General features: G+C 41.3%; 1 protein-coding gene across 2 annotated transcripts in view; it reads left to right on the forward strand.

Annotated features, from left to right (window-relative positions):
• Positions 1-14,798, forward strand: part of LOC120056483 (opioid-binding protein/cell adhesion molecule-like) — a 146,257-nt gene extending 131,459 nt beyond the window's left edge. The window contains exons 4-7 of one of the 2 annotated variants that reach the window (XM_039004654.1): positions 7,690-7,818; positions 8,541-8,661; positions 11,217-11,368; positions 14,695-14,798. In XM_039004654.1, the coding sequence (XP_038860582.1) occupies positions 7,690-7,818; positions 8,541-8,661; positions 11,217-11,368; positions 14,695-14,798 (506 nt within the window). The remainder of the gene's footprint in view (positions 1-7,689; positions 7,819-8,540; positions 8,662-11,216; positions 11,369-14,694) is intronic. The other variant, XM_039004655.1, reaches the window with a different exon arrangement.
• Positions 14,799-25,608: the final 10,810 nt, after the last annotated feature.

Genomic DNA, 25,608 nt, shown 5'->3' on the forward strand with positions numbered 1-25,608 from the left:
CTCTCTGCATATCCTCTCAAGCTTTGTCAGGTTGGATGGGGAGCATTGCTGCACAGCTATTTTCAGGTCTCTCCAGAGATGTTCGATCGGGCTCTGGCTGGGCCACTCAAGGACATGCAGAGTCTTGTCCGGAACCACTCCTGCATTGTCTTGGCTGTGTGCTTAGGGTCGTTGTCTTGTTGGAAGGTAAACCTTTGCCCCAGTCCGAGATCCTAAACACTCTGGAGCAGGTTTTCATCAAGGATCTCTCTGTACATTGCTTCGTTCATCTTTCCCTCGATCCTGACTAGTCTTCCAGTCCCTGCTGCTGAAAAACATCCCCACAGCATGGTGCTGCCACCACCATGTAGGGATGGTGCCAGGTTTCCTCCAGACGTGACACTTGGCATTCAGGCCAAAGAGTCTTGTTTCTCATGGTCAGAGTCCTTTAGGTGCCTTTTGGCAAACCAAGCAGGCTGTCATGTGACTTTTACTGGGGAGTGGCTTCTGTCTGGCCACTCTACCATAAAGGCCTGATTGGTGGCGTGCTGCAGAGATGGTTGTCCTTCTGGAAGGTTCTCCCATCTCCACAGAGGAATTCTAGAGCTCTGTCAGAGTGACCATCGGGTTCTTGGTCACATCCCTGACCAAGACCCTTCTCCCCCGATTGCTCAGTTTGGTTGGGTGGCCAGCTCTAGGAAGAGTCTTGGTGGTTCAAAACCTTTTTCCATTTAAGAATGATGGAGTCCACTGTGTTCTTGGGGACCTTCAATGCTATAGAAACGTTTTGGTACCCGTCCCCAGATCTGTGCCTCTACACAATTGTGTTTCGGAGCTCTACGGACGATTCCTTCAACCTCATGGCTTGGTTTTTGCTCAGGCATGGACTGTCAATGTTATATAAACAGGTGTGTTCCTTTCCAAATCATGTCCAATCAATTGGACTCCAATTGTTGTATAAACATCTCAAGGATGATCTGTAAGGACTGACGCCGGGGAGGAGAACATTTAATGAGGAACAGACAGGTAACATGACAGGAACAGCGTCAGCACACGGGTAAACAAGGACAATCAATGCAGAAGCAGGGAACAGAGTGGGAAACCAGACAGATATAGGGAAGGTAATGACAGAGGTAATTGAGTCCAGGTGAGTCCAATAATCGCTGATGCGCGTGACGGGGGGAAGGCAGGTGTGCGTAATGATGATGGCAGGAGTGCGCAATGCTGGGGAGCCTGGCGCCCTTGAGCACCAGGGGGGAAGAGCGTGACATGATCAATGGAAACAGGATGCACCTGAGCTCAATTTCAAGTCTCATACCAAAGGGTCTGAATACTTATGTAAATAAGGTATTTCAGTTTTTTTTTATACATTTGCAAAACAACTTTTTGCATCGTTATTATGGGGTATTGTGTGTAGATGTTTAATTTAATCCATTTTAGAATAAGGCTGTAACGTAACAATGTGGAAAAAGTCAAGGGGTCTGAATACTTTCCAAAGGCATATAATATATTATTTTTTTATCTATACATTTTCAGTTATCCAAAAGACAGACAATAACAGTTGAAGACATTAGTTAACCCGCCACCCTTCAATCCCCTGAAACAAATGACAGATAATCATGGGAAAGTATTTTCATTGTTTCTAACATATGATGTACTTATGACCCAAGCATGTCAGCTTATTAAATGATTGATCTTGATTTAAAAAAAATCTTTGCTGTACACTGCTGATTTGTGCATGTTCTGGGTTCGTCTCCAATTGATTCAGACTTAAACCTTTCCTTCGGTCAGAATCCTGAAACGAAAGGGTTAATTGGCAGCTGGCTAGTAAGTCAGTTCATGAATCATTGTTGCTTGGAGTCGTGGGAGCTTGCAGTTGAGCATGACTTAGAATAACATCACTTCTTTCTGATGTAGCCAATAGCTAGGTTTCCATCCAATTGGCGACAGATTTTCATGCAAATATTCATAAATACGCATAAGGTAAATATGCAAATGTTCCCACCAGTGGTGTTTCCATTAAACTGACTTGTTACAGATAGAAATCAGTTTGATGACGTAGTGCACACAAAATGTACTTTTTTGCTTAAGTTTTTATCTACCGAATAAAAATAAAAGTTCAATGCGTTTCCATCGCATTTTCAACAAAAACTGTTGCGTTAAATGTGCCTACTCTGGTCTTGGCACGGGCACTCTAGGCAACAGCTCGCAGATACAGTGCGGATAGGTTGTGTGGGTAGGCAAGTCTACATGATGAAATTATTATGGATAAGATCAAGAATATTTTTATTTGTCAAATGGTAGCCAAGCATCAATCATCATGTCACCAGAATAAGACCCTCGATATTTATTGGATAGGAGCATCAAGATCACCATGCACTTTCACCACCCTGTGAAGTTCATTATATCTTATTTAGTCTGTAGCCTAATAAACTGCATGATTTCCCAAGTTGTAGTTGGAGGACCACACACCATGTCATCGTGTGACTCCCAAGTTTACTTCAATTTGATGGTTGTTATATTGTATCAATATTTGCGCATAAAGGTGTTTCCACCGCTATTTCTCGCATATTTTTTTTTATATGGTATGACTTTACTCTCATAAAACCTGTGGATGGAAACGTGGTTAATTAGTCAATTATATTTCTGAGTGTAGTTACAGATGTAGGATCTTAATTTGATTACCCATTTGTTGCAGGGAATGCAAACTTTAAGTGTTTAAGGTTTAAAAAGGCTTCTAAAATGTCAGACTTGACCAAAAAATTTATCAACCCCTAAAAAATGTCCATTAATTATTATCCACATGTAACAGTATAACTTTAGTCCGTCCCCTCGCCCCAACCCGGGCGCGAACCAGGGACCCTCTGCACACATCAACAACAGTCTCCCACGAAGCATCGTTACCCATCGCTCCACAAAAGCCGCGGCCCTTGCAGAGCAAGGGGAACCACTACTTCAAGGTCTCAGAGCAAGTGACGTCACCGATTGAAAGGCTATTAGCGCGCACCACCGCTAACTAGCTAGCCATTTCACATCCGTTACACACACAATAATTCACATTTCCTGTTGCTAATGTATTATTTTTCTGCTGTCAGAAATTGGGCAAATTTTCATCCTATATCTGTATGGTCTTTATCGATGCTCTTATCCAAAGGGACTTACAGTTATCACATGTATTCGATGCCTGTGGTCCATGTTGGTATCAAACACACAACCCTGATGTGGCCAGCACCCTTCTCCAAACAATATGAATACTGAACCATTTAGCATTTTACATATTTCACCCCCACCTGGATCAGAAACTCACACAATCTGAATTATTTAATTCCTGCTTCATGTGAAGGTGAGGCTGCAGTGTCCTTGAGCTTGACATGACTACAGTTGTACTTTGACCATTTCAACCATCCTGCCTCTACGATAAGTCTTGTTGAGACCAGTGGGTTGAGGAATTATTCCATAATTTGATACAGGATAGCTGTGGTGCCCACCTCACCTCTTTGTTGTTATTGTATACCTCACATGTTGTGGCTGTTGTTGTTATTGTTGTTTACCTGACACCTTGTTATTGTTTCCAAGATTGCGTAGCAGTCAGACGTCTTTGTCCTTCGTCTTGTCGTGTCCCATGTATATATCTTTTTATATATTTTTCTTCGCATATCTTTAAAAAATATTTTTCTTAACCTCAACTTCAAAATACTCCCCTGCAACCCGCCTCACCCAATGTGGTGTAGATCTGTTTTTTTTCTAAAGTATTTTTTATTTACCTCGGAACCGGAATCCCCCAACAGAAGCTAGCCCATGCTAGGCCCATCTCCCGGCTATCTGAAGAGGCCCATCAGCCACTCCTGGGCTACATTACCCGGACCCCTTCTACTGCCGGTACGGGGCACAGAACCCCGCCGATCCTTCACAACTGGATTACAGACGTAATCTGCTCGAGGGGGTACTCAACAGGCTCCTAAGTCGTGACGTCCCCTGAATGCCCATCTGATAGCCGCGGCCCGCTAGCTGTCTGGAGCATATTGGACTGTTAGCTGAATAGATCCATCTGCCAATTTCTTGGGCCACTATACTTATCTTGCCAATTGGACTTGGACCCCTCTGCTACTCGGAACCCTACTAATCCATCACAACTGGTCTATCGACATCACCGCACGAGGAGGCCAAAATAGACTTTCCTCCATCACGACGTCCCTCTAAGGCCCTTCTGCTAGCTTGCTAGCCCCGGCCTGCTATCTGTCTGAATCGCCGTGTCTAGAGCCAGCCCAACCACTCACTGGACCCCTATGATCACTTAACTACGCATGTCTCTCCCTAATATCAATATGCCTTGTCCATTACTGTCCTGGTTAGTGATTATTGTCTTATTTCACTGTACAGCCTCTAGCCCTGCTCAATATGCCTTAACCAACCATTTAGTTCCACCTCCCACATATGCGGTGGCATCACCTGGTTTAAACGTCTCTAGAGACAATATCTCTCATTACTCAATGCCTAGGTTTACCTCCAATGTACTCACATCCTACCATACCTTTGTCTGTACATTATGCCTTGAATCTATTCTATTGCGCCCAGAAACCTGCTCCTTTTACTCTCTGTTCCGAATGTACTAGACGATCAGTTCTTATAGCCTTTAGCCGTACCCTTATCCTACTCCTCCTCTGTTCCTCTGGTGATGTAGAGGTTAATCCAGGCCCTGCTGTGCCTAGCTCCACTCCTATTCCCCAGGTGCTCTCATTTGTTGACTTCTGTGACCGTAAAAGCCTTGGTTTCATGCATGTTAACATTAGAAGCCTCCTCCCTAAGTTTGTTTTATTCACTGCTTTAGCACACTATGTCAACCCGGATGTCCTAGCCGTGTCTGAATCCTGGCTTAGGAAGACCACCAAAAACCCTGAAATTTCCATCCCTAACTATAACATTTTCCGACAAGATAGAACTGCCAAAGGGGACGGTGTTAGCCTGCAGAGTTCTGTCTTCCAGGTCTGTACCCAAACAATTCGAGCTTCTACTTTTAAAAATCCACCTTTCCAGAAACAAGTCTCTCACCAATGCTGCTTGCTATAGACCACCCTCTGCCCCCAGCTGTGCCCTGGACACCATATGTGAATTGATTGCCCCCCATCTATCTTCAGAGCTTGTGCTGCTAGGTGACCTAAACTGGGACATGCTTAACACCCCGGCCATCCTACAGTCTAAGCTTGATGCTCTCAATCTCACACAAATGATCAATGAACCCACCAGGTACAACCCCAAATCCATAAACACGGGCACCCTCATAGATATCATATATCAGATAACAGATAACCAACTTGCCCTCCAAATACACCTCTGCTGTTTTCAACCAAGATCTCAGCGATCACTGCCTCATTGCCTGCATTCGTAATGGGTCTGCGGTCAAACGACCACCCCTCATCACAGTCAAACACTCCCTAAAAAACTTCAGCGAGCAAGCCTTTCTAATCGACCTGGCCCGAGTATCCTGGAAGGATATTGCCCTCATCCCGTCAGTAGAGGATGCCTGGTTATTCTTTAAAAGTGCCTTCCTCACCATCTTTAATAAGCATGCCCCATTCAAAAAATGTAGAACCAGGAACAGATGTAGCCCTTGGTTCTCTCCAGACCTGACTGCCCTTGACCAGCACAAAAACATCATGTGGCGTTCTGCATTAGCATCGAATAGCCCCCGTGAAATGCAACTTTTCAGGGAAGTTAGGAACCAATATACACAGGCAGTTAGGAAAGCTAAGGCTAGCGTTTTCAAGCAGAAATTTGCATCCTGTAGCACAAACTCAAAAAGGTTCTGGGACACTGTAAAGTCCATGGAGAATAAGAGCACCTCCTCCCAGCTGCCCACTGCACTGAGGCTAGGAAACACTGTCACCACCGATAAATCCACTATAATTGAGAATTTCAATAAGCATTTTTCTACGGCTGGCCATGGTTTCCACCTGGCTACCCCTACCCCAGTCAACAGCTCCGCACCCCCTCTTCAAAGGGGGAGACAATCTAGACCCATACTGCTACAGACCTATTTCTATCCTACCCTGCCTTTCTAAGGTCTTCGAAAGCCAAGTTAACAAACCGATTACCGACCATTTCAAATCCCACCTTCTCCGCTGTACAATCTGGTTTCAGAGCTGGTCATGGGTGTACCTCAGCCACGCTCAAGGTCCAAAAAGACATCATAATCGCCATCGATAAGAGACATTACTGTGCAGCCGTATTCATCGACCTGGCCAAGGCTTTCATCTCTGTCAATCACCACATTCTTATCGGCAGACTCAACAGCCTTGGTTTCTCAAATGATTGCCTCGCCTGGTTCACCAACTACTTCTCTGATAGAGTTCAGTGTGTCAAATTGGAGGTTCTGTTGTCCGGATCTCTGGCAGTCTCTATGGGGGTGCCACAGGGTTCAATTCTCGGGCCGTCTCTCTTCTCTGTATACATCATTGATGTCACTCTTGCTGCTGGTGATTCTCTGATCCACCTCTACGCAGACGACACCATTCTGTATACTTCTGGCCCTTCTTTGGACACTGTGTTAACTAACCTCCAGATGAGATTCAATGCCATACAACTCTCCTTCCGTGGCCTCCAACTGCTCTTAAATGCAAGTAAAACTAAATGCATGCTCTTCAACAGATCGCTGCCCGCACCTGCCCGCCCGTCCAGCATCACTATTCTGGACGGTTCTGACTTAGAATATGTGGACAACTACAAATACCTAGGTGTCTGGTTAGACTGTAAACTCTCTTTCCAGACTCACATTAAGCATCTCCAATCCAAAATTAAATCTAGAATCGGCTTCCTATTTCGCAACAAAGCATCCTTCACTCATGCTGCCAAACATACCCTCGTAAAACTGACCATCCTACCGGTCCTCGACTTCGGCGATGTCATTTATAAAATAGCCTCCAACACTCTACTCAACAAATTGGATGCAATCTATCACAGTGCCATTCGTTTTGTCACCAAAGCCCCATATACTACCCACCACTGCGACCTGTACGCTCTTGTTGGCTGGCCCTCGCTTCATACTCGTCGCCAAACCCACTGGCTCCAGGTCATCTACAAGTCTCTGCTAGGTAAAGCCCCGCCTTTTCAGCTCACTGGTCACCATAGCAGCACCCACCCGTAGCACACGCTCCAGCAGGTATATCTCACTGGTCACCCCTAAAGCCAATTCTTACTTTGGCCGCCTTTCCTTCCAGTTCTCTGCTGCCAATGACTGGAACAATCTGCAAAAATCACTGAAGCTGGAGACTCATATCTCCCTCACTAGCTTTAAGCACCAGCTGTCAGAGCAGCTCACAGATCACTGCACCTGTACATAGCCCATCTGTGAATAGCCCATCCAACTACCTCATCCCCATACTGTATTTATTTATTTATCTTGCTCCTTTGCACCCCAGTATCTCTACTTGCACTTTCATCTTCTGCACATCTACCATTCCAGTGTTTAATTGCTATATTGTAATTACTTCGCCACCATGGCCTATTTATTACCTCATTTGCACACACTGTATATAGACTTTATTCTACTGTATTATTGACTGTATGTTTGTTTATTCCATGTGTAACTGTTGTTGTTGTATGTGTCGCACTGCTTTGCTTTATCTTGGCCAGGTCGCAGTTGTAAATGAGAACTTGTTCTAAACTAGCCTACCTGGTTAAATAAAGGTGAAATAAAAAATAAAACCTCCACAGGTGACCTGGCATCAGAGGACGAGTACCTGGACATCCCCAGTATCTCCAGACAGAGAGCAGGGACCTACGAGTGCACCGCCGTCAATGACATCGCCACAGACGTCCAGACCGTGGAGATCACAGTCAACTGTGAGTTTAATGTCAACCCAGTCCTTGCGTATATTTTACTAGGAACGAAACGGAAGCAAATGGGACAAATTGGGGAGGGACTAACACTGAACTTGTCCAATAAGAGAGACTTGTTTTTGTTGCAAAACGTTTTCAGTTTGCTACAATGTACAATAGGCATTCCATTCCCTTGCAGACCGTTTCTCTGAGTCAATGGTCTCATGACCAAGAATGTAATATAGATGAATGGATGAAGCTCAGTTTGGGTTAATCTTAACTTTGTTCCAGTTCTCCAGAAAAACTTGTAGGGTTCCATTCACGTGAAATCAGTTTTGATTTGGGTTTTGCTTTATTGTTTTTACACTTCACCAGAAAATGTGTGCATGCTATACATCATGCCTTATTGGCTGTCTATGGGTAAAGGTATTTGATGCATGTTGCCATAAATTGGGCATTTTAATGTATTTTTAAAAGACAGGAATCGTTGATTTTATTCTACTCCCCTTGTAATCATTACAACATTAACTGTGCTCTGAAGTACCAGTTAAATGAAACCCTTCTGCATTTACAAATTGGTTCTCCAAAGAAGAATGGCTTTCAACTTGATTACAGCTGTTCAGATAGAGGAGCATCCTCTCTGGAAGGACCAAATCCTCACTCTGCTATTTACACATGACCCCTGCGTGATACTTTGACCCCGTCTCTGGCACACTGATCCCATGAGTGCCCTCGTGTGCCCCTAGATGCCCCCAGTGTGTCAGAGGGCAGAGACGTTGGCGTGACCCTTGGCCAGAGAGGGGTGCTGGAGTGCGAGGCGGATGCAGTACCCGAGGCAGACTTCGAGTGGTACCGAGACGACAGAAGGTAACCCGTTGTGCATGTTTGCAAACATGTTGAATTGCTGCTTTTTCCAGGCTTTTTGATTTTCCTGGAAGTAGATTTTCAAGGAAGGTCATTAGATCATCAGCATTTTCAAAGGTGAGAGAGCGAGAGAGTACACTTGTAGAGTGTCCCTATGGTTAGAGACCCAAATCTTACCATTGCACATGGTCAAGACACTGTCATTTCCCCTGCCATTGAACCTGCTTGAAAATTGCAATAAATTATAACATATATTTAAGATAACAATGACATAATATGTAGGCGTCGTGGCGGTCATCTCAGACTTCCCTGAACTTCTAGCTGCAGTAAGTTTCCCTACAAGGAGGTTGTGAGTAACACACGAGTTGTGTGCATTGTTGTACTCACATGGCTGAGGGGGCTCTACACTGAGTCTACAAAACATTAGGAACACCTTCCTAACATTGAGTTGCACCCCTTTTGCCCTCAGAACAGCCTCAATTCATCGGGGCATTGAGTCAACAAGGTGTCAAAAGTGTTCCACAGGGATGCTGGCCCATGTTGACTGCAATGCTTCCCACAGTCGTGTCAAGTTGTCTAGATGTTGTTTGGGTAGTGGACCATTGTTGATACACTTGGGAAACTGTTGAGCGTGAAAAACCCAGCAGTATTACAGTTCTTGACACTCCCGGCACCTACTATCATACACCGTTCAAAGGCACTGTCTTGCCCATTCAATGTCTTACTGCCACACATACACATTCATTGTCTCAATTGTTTCAAGGTTTAAAAATCCTTCATTAACCTGTCTCTTCCCCTTCATCTACGCTGATTGAAGTAGATTTAACAAGTGACATCTATAAGCGATTATAGCTTTCACCTGGATTCACCTCGTCAGTCTATTTCATGGAAAGAGCCGGTGTTCCTAATTTTTTGTGCACTCAGTGTATACAGTGCCTTCAAAGTATTCAGACTGCTTAATTTTTTCCACATTTTGTTATGTTACAGCCTTATTCTAAAATGGATTAAATGAAATAAAATCATCAGCAAACTACGCACAATACCAAATAATGACAAAGCGAAAACAGGTTTTAAAAAAACTTTAATTATTCAGACCGTTTGATATGAGACTCGAAATTGAGACTTTCCGTTGATCATCCTTGAGATGTTTATACAACTTGATTGGAGTCCACCTGTGGTAAATTCAATTGATTGGACATGATTTGGAAAGGCACACACCTGTCTATATAACGTCCCACAGTTGACAGTGCATATCAGAGAAAAAACCAAGCCATGAGGTCGAAGCAATTGTCAGTAGACCTCCGAGACAGGATTGTGTCAAGATACAGATCTGGGGAAGGGTACCAAAAAAATTCTGCAATATTGAATGTCCCCAAGAACACAGTGGCCTCCATCAATCTTAAATGGAAGAAGTTCTGAACCACCAAGACTCTTCCTAGAGCTGGCCGCCTGACCAAACTGAGCAATCGGGGGAGAAGGGCCTTGGTCAGGGATGTGACCAAGAACCCGATGGTTACTCTGACAGAGCTATAGAGTTCCTCTGCGGAGATGGAAGAACCTTCCAGAAGGACAACCATCTCTGCAGCACTCCACTAATCAGGCCTTTATGGTGGAGTGGCCAGACGGAAGCCACTCAGTAAAAAGCACATGGCAGCCCGCTTGGAGTTTGCCAAAAGGCACTTCAAGACTCTCAGACCATGAGAAACCAGATTCTCTGGTGTCATGAAACCAAGATTGAACTCTTTGACCTGAATGCCAAGCGTCACGTCTGGAGGAAACCTGGCACCATCCCTATGGTGAAGCATGGTGTTGGCAGCATCATGATGTGGGGATGTTTATCAGCAGCAGGGACTGGGAGACTAGTCAGGATCGAGGCAAAGATGAACAGAGCAAAGTACAGAGAGATCCTTGATGAAAACCTGCGCTAGAGCGCTTAGGACCTCAGACTGGGGAGAAGGTTCACCTACCAACAGGACAACGACCCTAAGCTCACAGCCAAGACAACGCAGGAGTGGCTTTGGGACAAGTCTCTGAATGTCCTTGAGTGGCCCAGCCAGAGCCTGGACTTGAACCGGATCGAACATATCCGGATAGACCTGAAAATAGCTGCGCAGCAACGCTCCCCATCCAACCTGACAGAGCTTGAGAGGATTTACAGAGAGGAATGGGAGAAACTCCCCAAATACAGGTGTGCCAAGATTGTAGCGGCATATCCAAGAAGACTCAAGGCTGTAACCGCTGCCAAAGGTGCTTCAACAAAGTACTGACTAAAAGGTCTGAATATTTATGTACATTTGACATTTAATAAATTAGCAAACATTCTAAAAACTTGTTTTCGCTTTGTCATTATGGGGTACTGTGTCTAGATTGAGGACACTTAAAAATATATATATTTTAGAATAAGGCTGTAACCTAACAAAATGTGGTTAAAGTCAAGGGGTCTGAATACTTTCCGAAGACACTATGTATTTTACATTCTTAAATAAATAAATAAAATACATAAATACATTTCTTTTTTCATTCATTGACTACAGAGTTGTCCATCCTCTCTCTTCAAGGATCTTCAATGGTTTTGACGGCATGGAGATCGAAGATGCCGGGCAGCTCTCCAAGTTGACCTTCTTCAATGTCTCTGAGGCCGACTACGGCAACTACACTTGCATCGCCATTAACAAACTGGGCAGCTCCAACACAAGCTTTGTCCTGTATGGTGAGTACATGAATTACCATGTGTTCCAGGTGCAACAAAATGAACATGTTGTGTGTTGGTAACACTTTATAATAACTTTCACGAAAAAAGCCACTATACATGTCTCTAAATGCTTCATAAAGTATTGTACCTGTTGTAAAGGTTTACTATGAATGTTTACAAATAATGAAATACTTATTTATTAATAGTTTAGAAATAATGTATTAATGCCTGTTATCATAAAGTGTACTGAAAATGTTGTGTTATTTCGACATGATTCTCATTTCACTTTGAATGGACTTTTATTCCTCTTTGATATAAATAACTGAGGACATTTCCATGCTTAACATCAGTCTCAAGCTGATTTAATGTAAGAATAACTGCATATACTCAATTTAGTAATCTGTGCCTTAATCTAATGCAACATCATAATGATTTAGGTTAACAGCAAAGTCTTCCACCTCACTGTATGCCTTTTAACACTGCACCCACGAAGCTAAAAAGTCATTCACCAGCTTTACTTTCACGTTGTTCGCATTAAGGCAGCATTGTCTATGATTGTTTGCTTTTGTTCGTTTTTATATATTTTGCTCTGTTCTGTTCCGTTTTTCTGGTGTAGAGGTTATTGAACCCACTAGCTCAACACTATTGCAAGGTTAGTACCGGTATTCGGCATGAGCATGCGTTTCGACCCACTCTCTGATGCGCTAACAGCATTCTAACAATGCATGATAAACATGGCCATTTTCACATCGAAAAAACAAACTGATTATATGCCAATATCACTGGAGTATCATACAATGCTAATACTGAGGTGACAGGAGGACTATGTTTCTGCCACTGAAAGGGGCCATATAGTGTTTAAGCTCAGCCTGACGAAATGAGATTGTCAGATAGTTACTGGGCTGTTCTGACTTCTTATGATAACGTTATTAGCTTTCAATTCCATTTATTAATATTGATAAGAAGTTAAAAGGTATATCTGACAGGTGACATTTCCTGGGAGAATTCTCCCAGGCTGATAAGGAGAAAGTATGTCACTGGAATCGTTGTGGAAATGGTAAATGAAGAGCTCTGAGCTTTTGAACGTTTTGCTAACCGTGTTTTGTTCTTCTTTTTTCAACCGCCTAACCGGCTCGCCATGTGGCATGGCTTCATTTGATTTTGCATGTGCTTCATCTGCTGTGTAAGTATCTATCTGTCCTACAACTATCATTTGTGATGGATCATGTGTGTGTTTTAACGGTTGTGACAATTTGTTATGCAATTTGTCCATCTAGTTGTTGATATGTGTCTATATAGGAATCTCTAATGTCTAATTCTTCCTTCCCTCTAGTTTGTTACTAATGAATACTTGTAATAAAGGTTACTACTATAGCGTAGCACTATGACTGACCTCTTAGCAATGTGTTAGCAATGAATATTGACATTTGATTTGATGTGTGCTCAGCGTCATCATTGTTTGTATTAATTAGACATGATTGGAATGTAAGTGAAACAGGATCCACTGTGGGGCTCCTCTTCAGAGATGTATTAATTGCTTTGATTTGGATTGTGGGGGGGAAAGCAGAACTATTATTGTAATTATCCACATGCAGGTTTAGGAATAATCGACAGTGGCAGCATAATTGGATAGATGTCCCAAAAGAAAGCCTGGTGAACTCCAAGAAAATCCAAGGGAAATTAGAAGTCATTTTATTAACGGTACTCGGCTTCAAAGTAAAAATGTATAATATCGTCCCTCTCTCTCGCTCAATAATGCCCCATGTGGTCCAATATTGATTTACAGTAGGGTGAGGAATTATTGGATCCTTTGATAAAAATGAGCAAAGAAGACTATAAAATAAATAATACAAATACTGAGCTATTTAAAAAAAAAATGATATTATTTTAAACTAATTCAGTTGCTCAGAGAGAGGTTTTGTTTATTAACAAGTAGTAAAAAAATATCTAAAGAAGAAAGGTGTCTTGCTGGAAGATCTACTTGCTGCCAAGTTTCAGCCTCCTAGCAGAGGCAACCAAGTTTTTGGCTAAAATATACTTGTAATGGTAAAGTTAATTATGCCATTGACCTTAACAAGTGTCCCAGGACAAGTGGAAGCAAAATAGCCCCATAAGATCAAAGATCCACCACCAGGTTTTACAGTAAGGATGAGGTATTTTCTGCATATGTATTGTTCTTTCCAAGGCCAAATCATTGGTGTGCATGGCCAAACAGCTCTATGTTCATGTCGTCTGGCCATAGCACCGCCTAATCTTTGCTAAACGGCATTGGCGCTTGGATTGGAACCGGTGCTACGGTCATATGACATGAAAATTGATCTCCTTGGCCACGCTCACTAGTGGTGGGTTTGGCCTTCAAAAGAGCAATGCATATGTAGAAATACCTCATCCCTACTGTAAAATATGGTGGTGGATCTAATATCGCCCTCACAACCATTTTTTAACTGCTATTGTGGTAAACATGTACTGTAATTAGCAGGAATACATTATATGCTATAGGATATTTTGAAACTCACAAGATTGTCTTAGTGAATAAGTAAGTGGTTTGACATTTTAATTGGACCAGCCTACAACTCCCTTATTGCTCCAGGCCCCACACCGTTAGCTCAGCCTCTGCTATCATGCTTCAATTTAGATTAAAAACTCACAGACCTCCTACCAACCAAGAAAATAAAGACCCGGGTCCTGCTCTTTCCTCCACTGTCTATCAATGGTTATTGCTTGTCTCCCTTCCCTCAGTTGATTAGCTTGTTTACAACCAGCCGCAATTAAGGCTGAACCGGGCAGCCGGCTTGGTTGGTCAAGATTTCATAATATCATACAGTAAGATGATAATAACGGCGGTGATAAGGGGGGCTCAAGTCAACAGTGCTTGCTGGTGATGAGAGGAAGAGAACAGATGCTTTAGCAATGCTTATATGGCCACCAAAGTGCCCCCACTTAAACCTTCCATCAGCAGGAATCGGAGTATTTTGTAGTCTGGGAATGACCTGATTAGCATAGCTAGCTTAGGTACCCTAGCTGTGCCAGGGATAACTTGGACATCTCTCTGCCGAATAATAAGTAAACAGAACTGGGATGAATAACAATGTTCTCTTTTGAGGTGGGTACCTAATGGCACTAGCAGGCGTTTGGCCCGGGGCATAGTTGATTATGTGCCTTGTGTCAATTACTGCAATCCATTTGTTGCTTTTCTGTGGAGTGCCGGGGAGAAGGTATTAGAGCAGTGAATCACTTGTTATCTGCAGATCAGAAGGTTCAATTCAGCAAACCAATCTTGAACACCACAAACTCATCCAAATGTTTTGTTCCCTCTCCTCCGCCATCCCCCTTGGCCACAACAGGACCCGGAGCAGTGCAGGACGGGAACAGCGGCTCGATGGGGATGCATGTACACACCTACACCTGTCTACTTCTGGCCATCCTTCAGTTTCTGCTCAGGTTTTGATGCAGTAGGCTTTCTGGCTTCCGAGTGGCAAGGTTGCGTGGTTTGTGTGTTTTCTCTCACCCGGAACCACAAACGTGATGCACATGAGTGCATGGGCTACCCTATTACATAATGTCAAACCGCTAAAAAGTATTATGTAACATACACATTTTTCTTTGTTAATTTTAGGAGTTTTAAGGACATAACAACATTGTCGATTTTTGGGTTTTGATTTGTTTTCGTTTCCCCTCCCATTATGGTATGATTCCCAAATGTTTCTTTTTGGGTGTGGTTTGTCTGTTATTTACATTTTATTTATTTCAGTTTCTACCGAGTGACATGGTCATCTTAGCCCCAAGAGTCTTAAGCGTAAATCATAGTCCATTGACGTTAAGACGCGATAGTCCGGCATCCCATTGTTACATAGCTACGCCTCTGAGACCACCATCCGCGGGGAAGCACAGCCCGAAAGCGCACCTCCCAACAATTCCCAACCAATGCAGCTCCGGTACGCGTCTTTTATTCATTTGAATGTGGTGACGGTTGGAGAAAAAGCTTGAGAATTTGAAAAGTATGAATGCCAATATTCCAGAACACTGCTGTGCGTATGCGTACACATTTTGGACTATGATAGACGCTTTAGCCCCAAGATTCTTATCCCCAAGAGTTAAGTGTATGAGGTGAATGAAACAAACATCTCAAACAGGCAGTGAAGCAGACGGACTGAAATAACTCTAGGACATAAAAGCCTGTTATCATGTTTTTTTTGTTGGTATAATTATAATTTAAACCTATTTCTGATTCTGACACATTGACAAACCACAACAATGGTTAAGAAGAAATTATATTTTCTCAGCATTGTCAATTGTGATATTTTCAGTTGTTTGTGCTATTCTATCTATTTGGGGGATTTTAACACATATTTTGAAAGGGGTAAATACAATATCAAAGCTGTAATTGTGATTATTTAGGCAAAGAGCTTGTTTTTCCTCCCTTTTAGCTGGCACAAGTCTACACAAGGTGGTGTAAAGAATTACTTAACTAGTTATGAATGGAAAGGAAGTTATTTCCATTTGTGTGGACATCTAACTTAAAGTAATGTAATCTCTCACAAATGTTATTAGTGTCACTACAACTGGTTTTACCTTAAGATACTTTAAGTTATAATGTATTTACATGGGTCATTTGCACACTAGGGTCAATTCTCAAGTATTCCCGTCTCAACAGTGTTGGTAACAAAGAGGCTAAGGAGTAAGATTGTGTCCAATAGCAACTCTCTATGGATCACTAAGGGCAAATTCTAATTTGCACTTGAAAGGATACTTCGGGATTTTGGCAATGAAACCCATTATCTACTTCAGATGAACTCACGGATACCATTTTTATGTATCTGCATCCAGTATGAAGGAAGTTAGGGGTAGTTTCACGATCCAATGCTAACTAGCTTAGTGCAATGACTAGAAGTGTATGGGATCTCCTAGCATGCTAGCAGTTAGCATGGACTTCCAGTCCATGCACTAACACTAGTTAGCAACTGTGCTAACTATAGTTAACAACTTCCTTTAAACTGCTCACAGAGAAAATGGTATCCACAAGTTCATCTGACTCTGGGGAAGTAGATAAAGGGCTTCATTGCCAAAATCCTGAAGTATCCCTTTAAGTAACATGTTCACTTTGATGCATTGATGTCAATGGGAGACTTAGTGGAAATTGGACTGAAGTGGAGGTTAGGATTTGCCCCTAAAAGAGCCCAAAGACTTCTCAGCCATTAGTTTCACAGTCATTTTTTTTTGTTTGTTACAAAATAGTCTCTCATAACCAATAAGTATTAATTGTTTGGTTGTGTTGAACTGGTACATGCAAATGTACTGGAATGTACATGCAAATGTACTTTGACTGGAAATGCAAATGTTTTACATATATTGTCTCCCAATAGAGCACATATACATACAGTCCATTAATATATTATAATTTAGTGTTGTATACCGGGTTAAAAAATCAGGGCTGAGTTTGGATTGATTTGAAATCAGGCATATATTTGTCTCCTCTGTGACCTTGTCACCAAGGACACACTCAGGAGCTACAACAATACTTCCTGTAACCTTTCTATGTCTTAAAGGTAGACTCAACGTTGTGAAATCATCATACACAGCGGGACAATGTATTGCTTGCTCCCAGAAATCAACATCTAATCTGCCAGGGCTGTTACTATTGGTTCTTCCTTAAATGGGCATGCCTCAGGGGAGGGCACAGATTAAGAGTCAGTTTTGGCAGTTTTCTGTTGTTGATGTCTGGAAGCAGGAGGTCACCATGCCATGTACGATGATATCATATAGTGAAGTCTGCCTTCAATATTTTATTCGCAAATGGGGAGAAAGGGACACATTTTGATGTTAAGAAATATTTGACATGTTAATGGTTCAAACCTGTGGTGCTGCCATCAGAATAGGCCATATTACAGCAGATAATTGGGTGCATTTATCACATTTCAAATGGGTTATGTCTGTGTGAGAGCTGCATTGATTTTACACTGATTAGGAATATCACTTTAATGCATGTCATGCATGGTGCAAAATGCATCAGCGTAATGGTTTGCACCCCAAAACCATTTTTGAAATAAATACCACATGATTATTACCCTTGTAAAAGAGGTCTTCAGACCTCCATGGGATAAATAAAGGTTAAATAAGTTTTCTACTGTGGTGATGGCATCACACATTTTTACTGACAAAACGGATCCCAATGCCTGTTGAAAGATATGGAAATCTGGGGTTAACCTTAGTCTATGGACGGAAACTATATCATTATGTGGACTTAATGAATTAAAGGCCATGCTAAGGGTAGATTCAATAAAAGTGTAAAAAAAATTTTTTTGCAGTTGTTTCAAAACATATGTACAGAAAGCAACAGCTGGGGCTTCTGAGAAGTCCACGGTATAACCATCACAGAAACTTATTTCCAACTATTATTTTTGACTGAGCTTATATTGCACCTACCCTTTAGTATAGTGCTCTTTGTGACGTGACGTGACATTTGTTGAGTATGCATTGCAGTTTGGAATAATTCGTTTTGGAATAGGGACTTTGGAAATAGCAGTGACAAAGTTGTAGACATTGGCGGCATACGGATGTGCTTGTCTCAGTTTTGAAAGGACATTTCTGTGTTGATGCATGACCAAACCTCATGATCAAATTAATTCGAATTTCTGATGACACACTCATTCCCTCTACTCCAGTACAGTGCAGTCAAGTCATTCACCCGGCATACAGTGGGGCAAAAAAGTATTTAGTCAGCCACCAATTGTGCAAGTTCTCCCACTTAAAAAGATGAGAGAGGCCTGTAATTTTCATCATAGGTACACTTCAACTATGACAGACAAAATGAGAAAAGAAAATCCAGAAAATCACATTGTAGGATTTTTAATGAATTTATTTGCAAATGATGGTGGAAAATAAGTATTTGGTCAATAACAAAAGTTTATCTCAATACTTTGTTATATACCCTTTGTTGGCAATGACAGAGGTCAAACGTTTTCTGTAAGTCTTCACAAGGTTTTCACACACTGTTGCTGGTATTTTGGCCCCTTCCTCCATGCAGATCTCCTCTAGAGCAGTGATGTTTTGGGGCTGTTGCTGGGCAACACGGACTTTCAACTCCCTCCAAAGATTTTCTATGGGGTTGAGATCTGGAGACTGGCTAGGCCACTCCAGGACCTTGAAATGCTTCTTACGAAGCCACTCCTTCGTTGCCCGGGCGGTGTGTTGGGATCATTGTCATGCTGAAAGACCCAGCCACGTTTCATCTTCAATGCCCTTGCTGATGGTAGGCTTTGTTACTTTGGTCCCAGCTCTCTGCAGGTCATTCACTAGGTCCCCCCGTGTGGTTCTGGGATTTTTGCTCACCGTTCTTGTGATCATTTTGACCCCACGGGGTGAGATCTTGCGTGGAGCCCCAGATCGAGGGAGATTATCAGTGGTCTTGTATGTCTTCCATTTCCTAATAATTGCTCCCACAGTTGATTTCTTCAAACCAAGCTGCTTACCTATTGCAGATTCAGTCTTCCCAGCCTGGTGCAGGTCTACAATTTTGTTTCTGGTGTCCTTTGACAGCTCTTTGGTCTTGGCCATAGTGGAGTTTGGAGTGTGACTGTTTGAGGTTGTGGACAGGTGTCTTTTATACTGATAACAAGTTCAAACAAGTGCCATTAATACAGGTAACGAGTGGAGGACAGAGGAGGAGCCTCTTAAAGAAGAAGTTACAGGTCTGTGAGAGCCAGAAATCTTGCTTGTTTGTAGGTGACCAAATACTTATTTTCCACCATAATTTGCAAATAAATTCATTAAAAATCCTACAATCTGATTTTCTGGATTTTTTTTCTCATTTTGTCTGTCATAGTTGAAGTGTACCTATGATGAAAATTACAGGCCTCTCTCATCTTTTTAAGTGGGAGAAATGCACAATTGGTGGCTGACTAAATACTTTTTTGCCCCACTGTAGGTCACAGTAATCCCTTAATTCTGGTTGATTCCAAAGTGAAGAGAAAATGACATTCTATTTGACTCCCTGTAATGTAAGATTGTTGATTCATATGTATTTTCTTTATGAAGATTGTGTGTTCATATTTAAGACTGACAATAATAAAAAAATATGTATCTTAAATGCCCCATGATTTGACCATCTTTGTTTGAGTATGCTCAATGCCATGGTTTGGAATTGCAAGTCAGCCATTCGCGTGTTTGCTTCATTGGGTAATTTAACTCGCCTGGTGTCTCCAGGCTCTGTGTCCCACCACCTTGTCAGCCATACCTCTCTAGGACCCACATGACAGACCTGCCTATTGGATCTTTCCATTTGGGAGACATTTCCAATCTGCTAAACTGTGTTAAGCGAATCAAATCCCCATATCATGCCAGTGGTCTGCCATAAGGTGGAGAGAGTAAGTGCACTCTGTGGAGTGGTGAGTGTGGTGACTGTCACAATGACCGGAGAGCACCATTGATTTTTCTACTGACCCTGGCCTTGACTGACTGTGGCCCTGTCCAAACACTGTGCCAACTCCCGCTAATGGCCATGTCCCAATGACTAGACTCTTACTTCTGAGTGCATACTGTAGTACAAATGCTCTCCTCTCACCTATCAATGATGTACCACTTCAGGATGGAAACTTCTTGTTTCTCTGCCCTACTATACCAACACGACACTGGATGTTAATTGCACGGTGAAACTTTCTAATTCTCATTCCCATAGATTATACATGCAACAAGAGGTGCTGAGTCTTCTACAAAACATCACCTAGAGAATAGGTCAGGGGTAGGCGACCCTGTTCCTGGAGTGCTGCAGGTACTGGAGGATTCTGTTCCAACTAGGCACCACAACTGACCAACTGAGCTAATTGATCAGTTCATTGATTGCCTAAATTCAACACACCTGGTCTTCCAGGTCTGTTAAACCAAAAACATTCAGTTCCTGCACACTCCAGGACCAGGGTTACCTACCCATGCAATAGGTCATTACCAGGATGATTGCTTTACAGACAAATTATTATTTAAAGCTGTGTACTGTTAAGTGTGTAGTGCATCTTCAGGTTGTCGTTGTTTATTGCCGCTTTTCCCCCCAAAAAATGATTCCAAATCGGGCTCCTCTGCTGCGCTGCTCTCGCTACCATGCTGTTCTACTTCATCCTCAACAATATTTAATTCATGCAAACATCTGCTCCCTGCAATTAACAGAACATACAGAACGGGACTGTTAAAAAGAAAACGGGCCTGTCGATAAGATGACATCTTTACCTGTACTGTACTTTATTTTGATCACATTTCTTTAACGGGCAATTTCCTAAGAAATGTACAAATGGGGATACATTGGGGAGAAGTTCAGTTAATACAATAGAAGCGGATGCATGTCTGTCTGCAACCTTGTTGACTGATAATACATTTACATTACATTTAAGTCATTTAGCAGACGCTCTTATCCAGAGCGACTTACAAATTGGTGCATTCACCTTATGATATCCAGTGGAACAACCACTTTACAATAGTGCATCTAAATCTTTTAGGGGGGGGGGGGGGGTTAGAAGGATTACTTTATCCTATCCTAGGTATTCCTTAATACAAGGAGTCTCCGCTGTTACTTCATGATCAATGCAAACCGGCTATCCTCAGTTGGCAGTCGGCACAGCTGGTGGCCATCAATAGCAGATAGCTAGGCAGCCACTTCCCAGCTTTTAAAGGCATTGAAGCACTTGTTGGTTCTACATTTAAGGAGTACATAAAGAAGTCTACATTCTGAAAGCGTAATGACTGAATGTTTGTTGTTAATTTGACCAGTTTTTGAAAGATAAATGTACATCATATCAAATTTGTAACTTAACATGCCAACTTCAAAAGGGCTCTGCCTAATTCTGAATATTCCTCCTTGTCCATAATATGTCAGTGTAATTGCATACATACTGCATACTGGCAAGCTAAAATCAAGTGGTGTGATATTCAGGCTAACATGTTTAATGTGCATTGGGTCTTGTAAATAACAACACATGTATAGTCAAGTGTTTAACACTTTACATTTAGCTGGAAATGGGTTTTCTTACAGTTTACGTCAGTAGTTGGCTCTTCAGAAGCAGAGTATAGATTTTAATAGTAAGAGACTGGACAGGCAGATTGGTTGTGCTTGACCTAGTACCCAAGTCCATGATAGACATTTAAACATGGGAGACAAGTCATAGTCTGTCTTGCCACGTAAACCATATCTCCCCTCACTTTCTCAGTGTTATATCCCCTTCTAATTAGTGTCAAAATTGAGTCACGAAGTTAATGATCCTTCCTCACCAATTGTTTATTTCTCCCACCACCAATTTTATCACTCAAGGCAGCAGACGATCTTAATGGCGGGTAAATACTTTTGATTGGCACAATAAATATATCCTCACAGGCCCGTGCGGAGCTGACTGAGGAACATAGGATTGTTTGTGGTGGTTATGAGAACCAAAGTGAATACCATCTGTTCTGAAAGGAACCAGGGTCGGCTCGTTCCACGTAATTACAAGAGTGGGAACTCAATCCGGAAACAGGATTTTTTTACTCGCACTTTCATGTTTCTTTCTCTCATCTTTTTCTTATTTTTTCTTGCAAAAAAGGCCTGTTAGCCTGCTTGACTGTGAAGCAGTAATGATGGGTGGAAATCTTGGAGAGCTCCCTCCATGTGTTGCAACATGAAAAAAGGTCCTTTTCAAAGACCCGTCTGGACTAGAATGCGTTGGTCAAATCAATGCTATGTTTAACTAGGTTAGCCCTGTGAAATTTCTTATTTTGTCTGCATGCTGAATGCTCATTCGTACAACTAATTTACTGGCGTGTAGCAAATCTTGTTAGTGAGTCTCGTCCATTCAAATTATTTGATTGTTCATTGTGTGGCTTTAATACATTCAATACACACTTATTGTATTAATGCCCTCACATTATGAATTATAGGATTTAACTAAAAAGTGAATCACTTCTACTATTCCCTAGCCAGGATTTATCTACTCAACAGTCTGAATCACTTCTGCTATTCCCTAGCCAGGGTTGAACTTTTCAAAAGTCTGAATCACTTCTACTATTACCTAGCCAGGATTTAACTACTCAACGGTCTGAATCACTTCTGCTATTCTCTAGCCAGGGTTGAACTTTTCAAAAGTCTGAATCACTTCTACTATTACCTAGCCAGGATTTAACTTTTCAAAAGTCTGAATCACTTCTACTATTACCTAGCCAGGATTTAACTACTCAACAGTCTGAATCACTTCTACTATTCCCAAGCCAGGATTTAACTACTCAACAGTCTGAATCACTTCTACTATTCCCTAGCCAGGATTTAACTACTCAACAGTATGAATCACTTCTGCTATTCCCTAGCCAGGATTGAACTTTTCAAAAGTCTGAATCACTTCTACTATTACCTAGCCAGGATTTAACTACTCAACAGTCTGAATCACTTCTACTATTCCCTAGCTAGGATTAAACTAAAAAGTGAATCACTGCTACTATTCTCTAGCCAGGATTTAACTGCTCAAAAGTCTGACTTACTTGTACTATTCCCTAACCAGGATTTCCCCTTTACTACTGCCATAGACCTATACCCACCTGCCATCACAGTAGATAAGGCACATCCATTTCTATATTTAATCTATTTCAGGAGTAAAATGGGCATACTGTGTAGGTGGTGTATTGGACTTGTGAAGTTCTCTTGATATTTTGTGTGATTCAGGAGTGTTGTCAAACGGTAACATAATTAGCAGGCATAGGTAGGCTAGAACTAGAACAGATCAAATGACAACTCATACAAACAAGAAAATACATTTTGTAGAGGTGAGTTCATTATTAACTCTTTCAATCAAGATAAATTGTACAAATGAACATTGAAATTATACAGATAACTCACTGTACGGACGAGATTGTAAGAAAATCCCTTTGCCGCTCATGAAAATGTTTTTATTGAACGAGTTAGATTCATAATATTAGTCTATCACATCAAAAAAGGATGGATACTAAACATACTGATACTAAATTAAAATAGAAAGCAAGTTAATTAAATGATCAAGCTACTTAAACGGCTATGGGAAGACATTCATTGTGTTCCCATACTCGTTTATTTCTACAATACTACCAAGTCATGGTAATCAAGTATAAATACAATTAAAACTCATTCAAGGTGATTTGTTGTGAGGGTGTTTTGTGGTTGGAGTAGCAGAAGTGGTTTTAATGTACTTTGGTGTTCATCCTTGGGCTTGAAATATGGCACATCTTCTGTGTTGCAAGTCAAGGAGCAAATGCATTACAGTGAAGGCTGGGCTTAATTTGGTTTTGCACGATTCATTGGCTACATAGGCCAACACTGTTTCAAAACTAAAGGTGGTATCAGCAAAGAAATACATCAGTGCCGAGGCTTCCGGAAAACATGACCTCTTTGGGGAGTAAACCAAAACGTGATTAATGAGGTGACAGTCATCTACCTTCATCCGCATCCTCATCCCTTTTGTCTAGGGCCAATGAATGTGCTGTCTGACCACAAAAGATGGAATCCAGGGAATGATCACCCTTTGTCCTCCCTATGTATTCCACATTTTAACTGGCTGTTTTACCTACACTTCCCGGACGATATTCCATATGGAGTTCTTTATCTACAAATGCCTGGTGGTGAGATAGACAAAGCCAAATGCATGCAGAAATCCAGATAAACAAACAAGCATTTAATGATCTGTATAGTACATGACATTTATTTTTTTGGCGGTGGCGCATTCTGAATACCGTTTACTTGCTTGCTGATTATTGGCATTGGTTTCATATGATAATTGTAAGTGGCCAGTGAAGTCATAAATACTGTGGACAAAAACAAAACATTGTTGCAGTGTATTTAATGTTATGTTATTTGACAGTCAATTCAACCTTTTTATTTGATTGACAAGTTCCTACAAATGTATGTATTTTTTAAAGTCTGTGTTGATCCATGATAATCTCATTAGTTGCATTATAGAATGTTTATTCTGTTGGATGTAGGCATGATGTTTTAGTTACACTTTATTTGAACATTAACACTTAACACTTTTAATACTTAATGCCAACCGGTACAGAATAAGGCTGTTTTATTTACTTTACTATTCCTAGGCTGTTATTGAAAATAAGACTTTGTTCTTAACTGACTTGCCTAGTTAAATAAAGGTAAAATAAATAAAAATATTTCTATGCAACAATAATTCAACAACCAAAAAATAGCTGTTAGACTTTACACAATAAGATGTATCAACAACTAACATCTAATTAATTGAATATACAACTAATTGAATTGATTATTTCAACACAGCCATTGCTTTTTGTTAGTTGGCTAGATTCATTTAACATATCCCTATCACGTGTACACATTCTTTCTTATGTAAGGAGTTGGATGAAAAACATTGTTTACATCTGTACATTTAATTAGGCTTCTGCTTGTTGCTGTAAATACACAACGGGTCTGTCTGATGACATTGCCGTTTGAGATGTTCTACTTTGCGACAGCTGTCATCAGGCCCGTGGTGGATGGAGACAGTGCTGTGATACCACTGTCTTCTAAAAGTTCTTAATTAAAATACTCTAGAGTCATTTGAGTGTTTACAAAGGAAGCACACCGAGAATGACAAACAAGGTTCAATATTATGTTGAAGTCAGTTCCCTAACTCGGAAGCCAGTTTCTATTTGATGAATGCAATAAACACATTTAGATGGAAACCTGATAGATGGACCCAACAGATGGATTATCAAACATGTCTGACAGGTATCTTGCAACAGACTATCTACAGTACAATGTACATTTTAGAACACCCTCATACCTAACTATCAGCCAACACTGAAGGTTAGCGGTGAAGAATAGCATCTGTTCATTCTTAATTTCTTAGTAAAAGCCCAAAGCAAGTTCCTCTGAGAGTGCACATTCCTATATACTGTTTATGAGATATGAGGTATTCTTTTTGTTCATATATATAATTGTGCCAAGGGATAAAACACATATTTAGAGGAAAATATCATGATGCTTTATTACACTAAACAGATACAACCATCTCTTACTCTTTCTCAAATAGAAAAGACAACTATGCCTTAACATGCACAAATAGTTCAATATTGGTAAGTTCATTTAGTTTCTTGCCAAAAGTCATTGACAGAGTTTTTGTTAATACTTTTGACAGAATAGAAAGGAAACCAAAAGCTGAAAAAAAGAAAATCTACAATACCATTTCATTTACAGATAGTGAATACCTTGACAAGTTACACGGAAAAACAAATGTGCAGCATAGTATCTCCTGTAGTCAATAAACAAGGCAACA

The sequence above is a fragment of the Salvelinus namaycush genome, chromosome 12 (genome assembly GCF_016432855.1).
Source record: "Salvelinus namaycush isolate Seneca chromosome 12, SaNama_1.0, whole genome shotgun sequence".
NCBI classification, from domain to species: domain Eukaryota; kingdom Metazoa; phylum Chordata; class Actinopteri; order Salmoniformes; family Salmonidae; genus Salvelinus; species Salvelinus namaycush.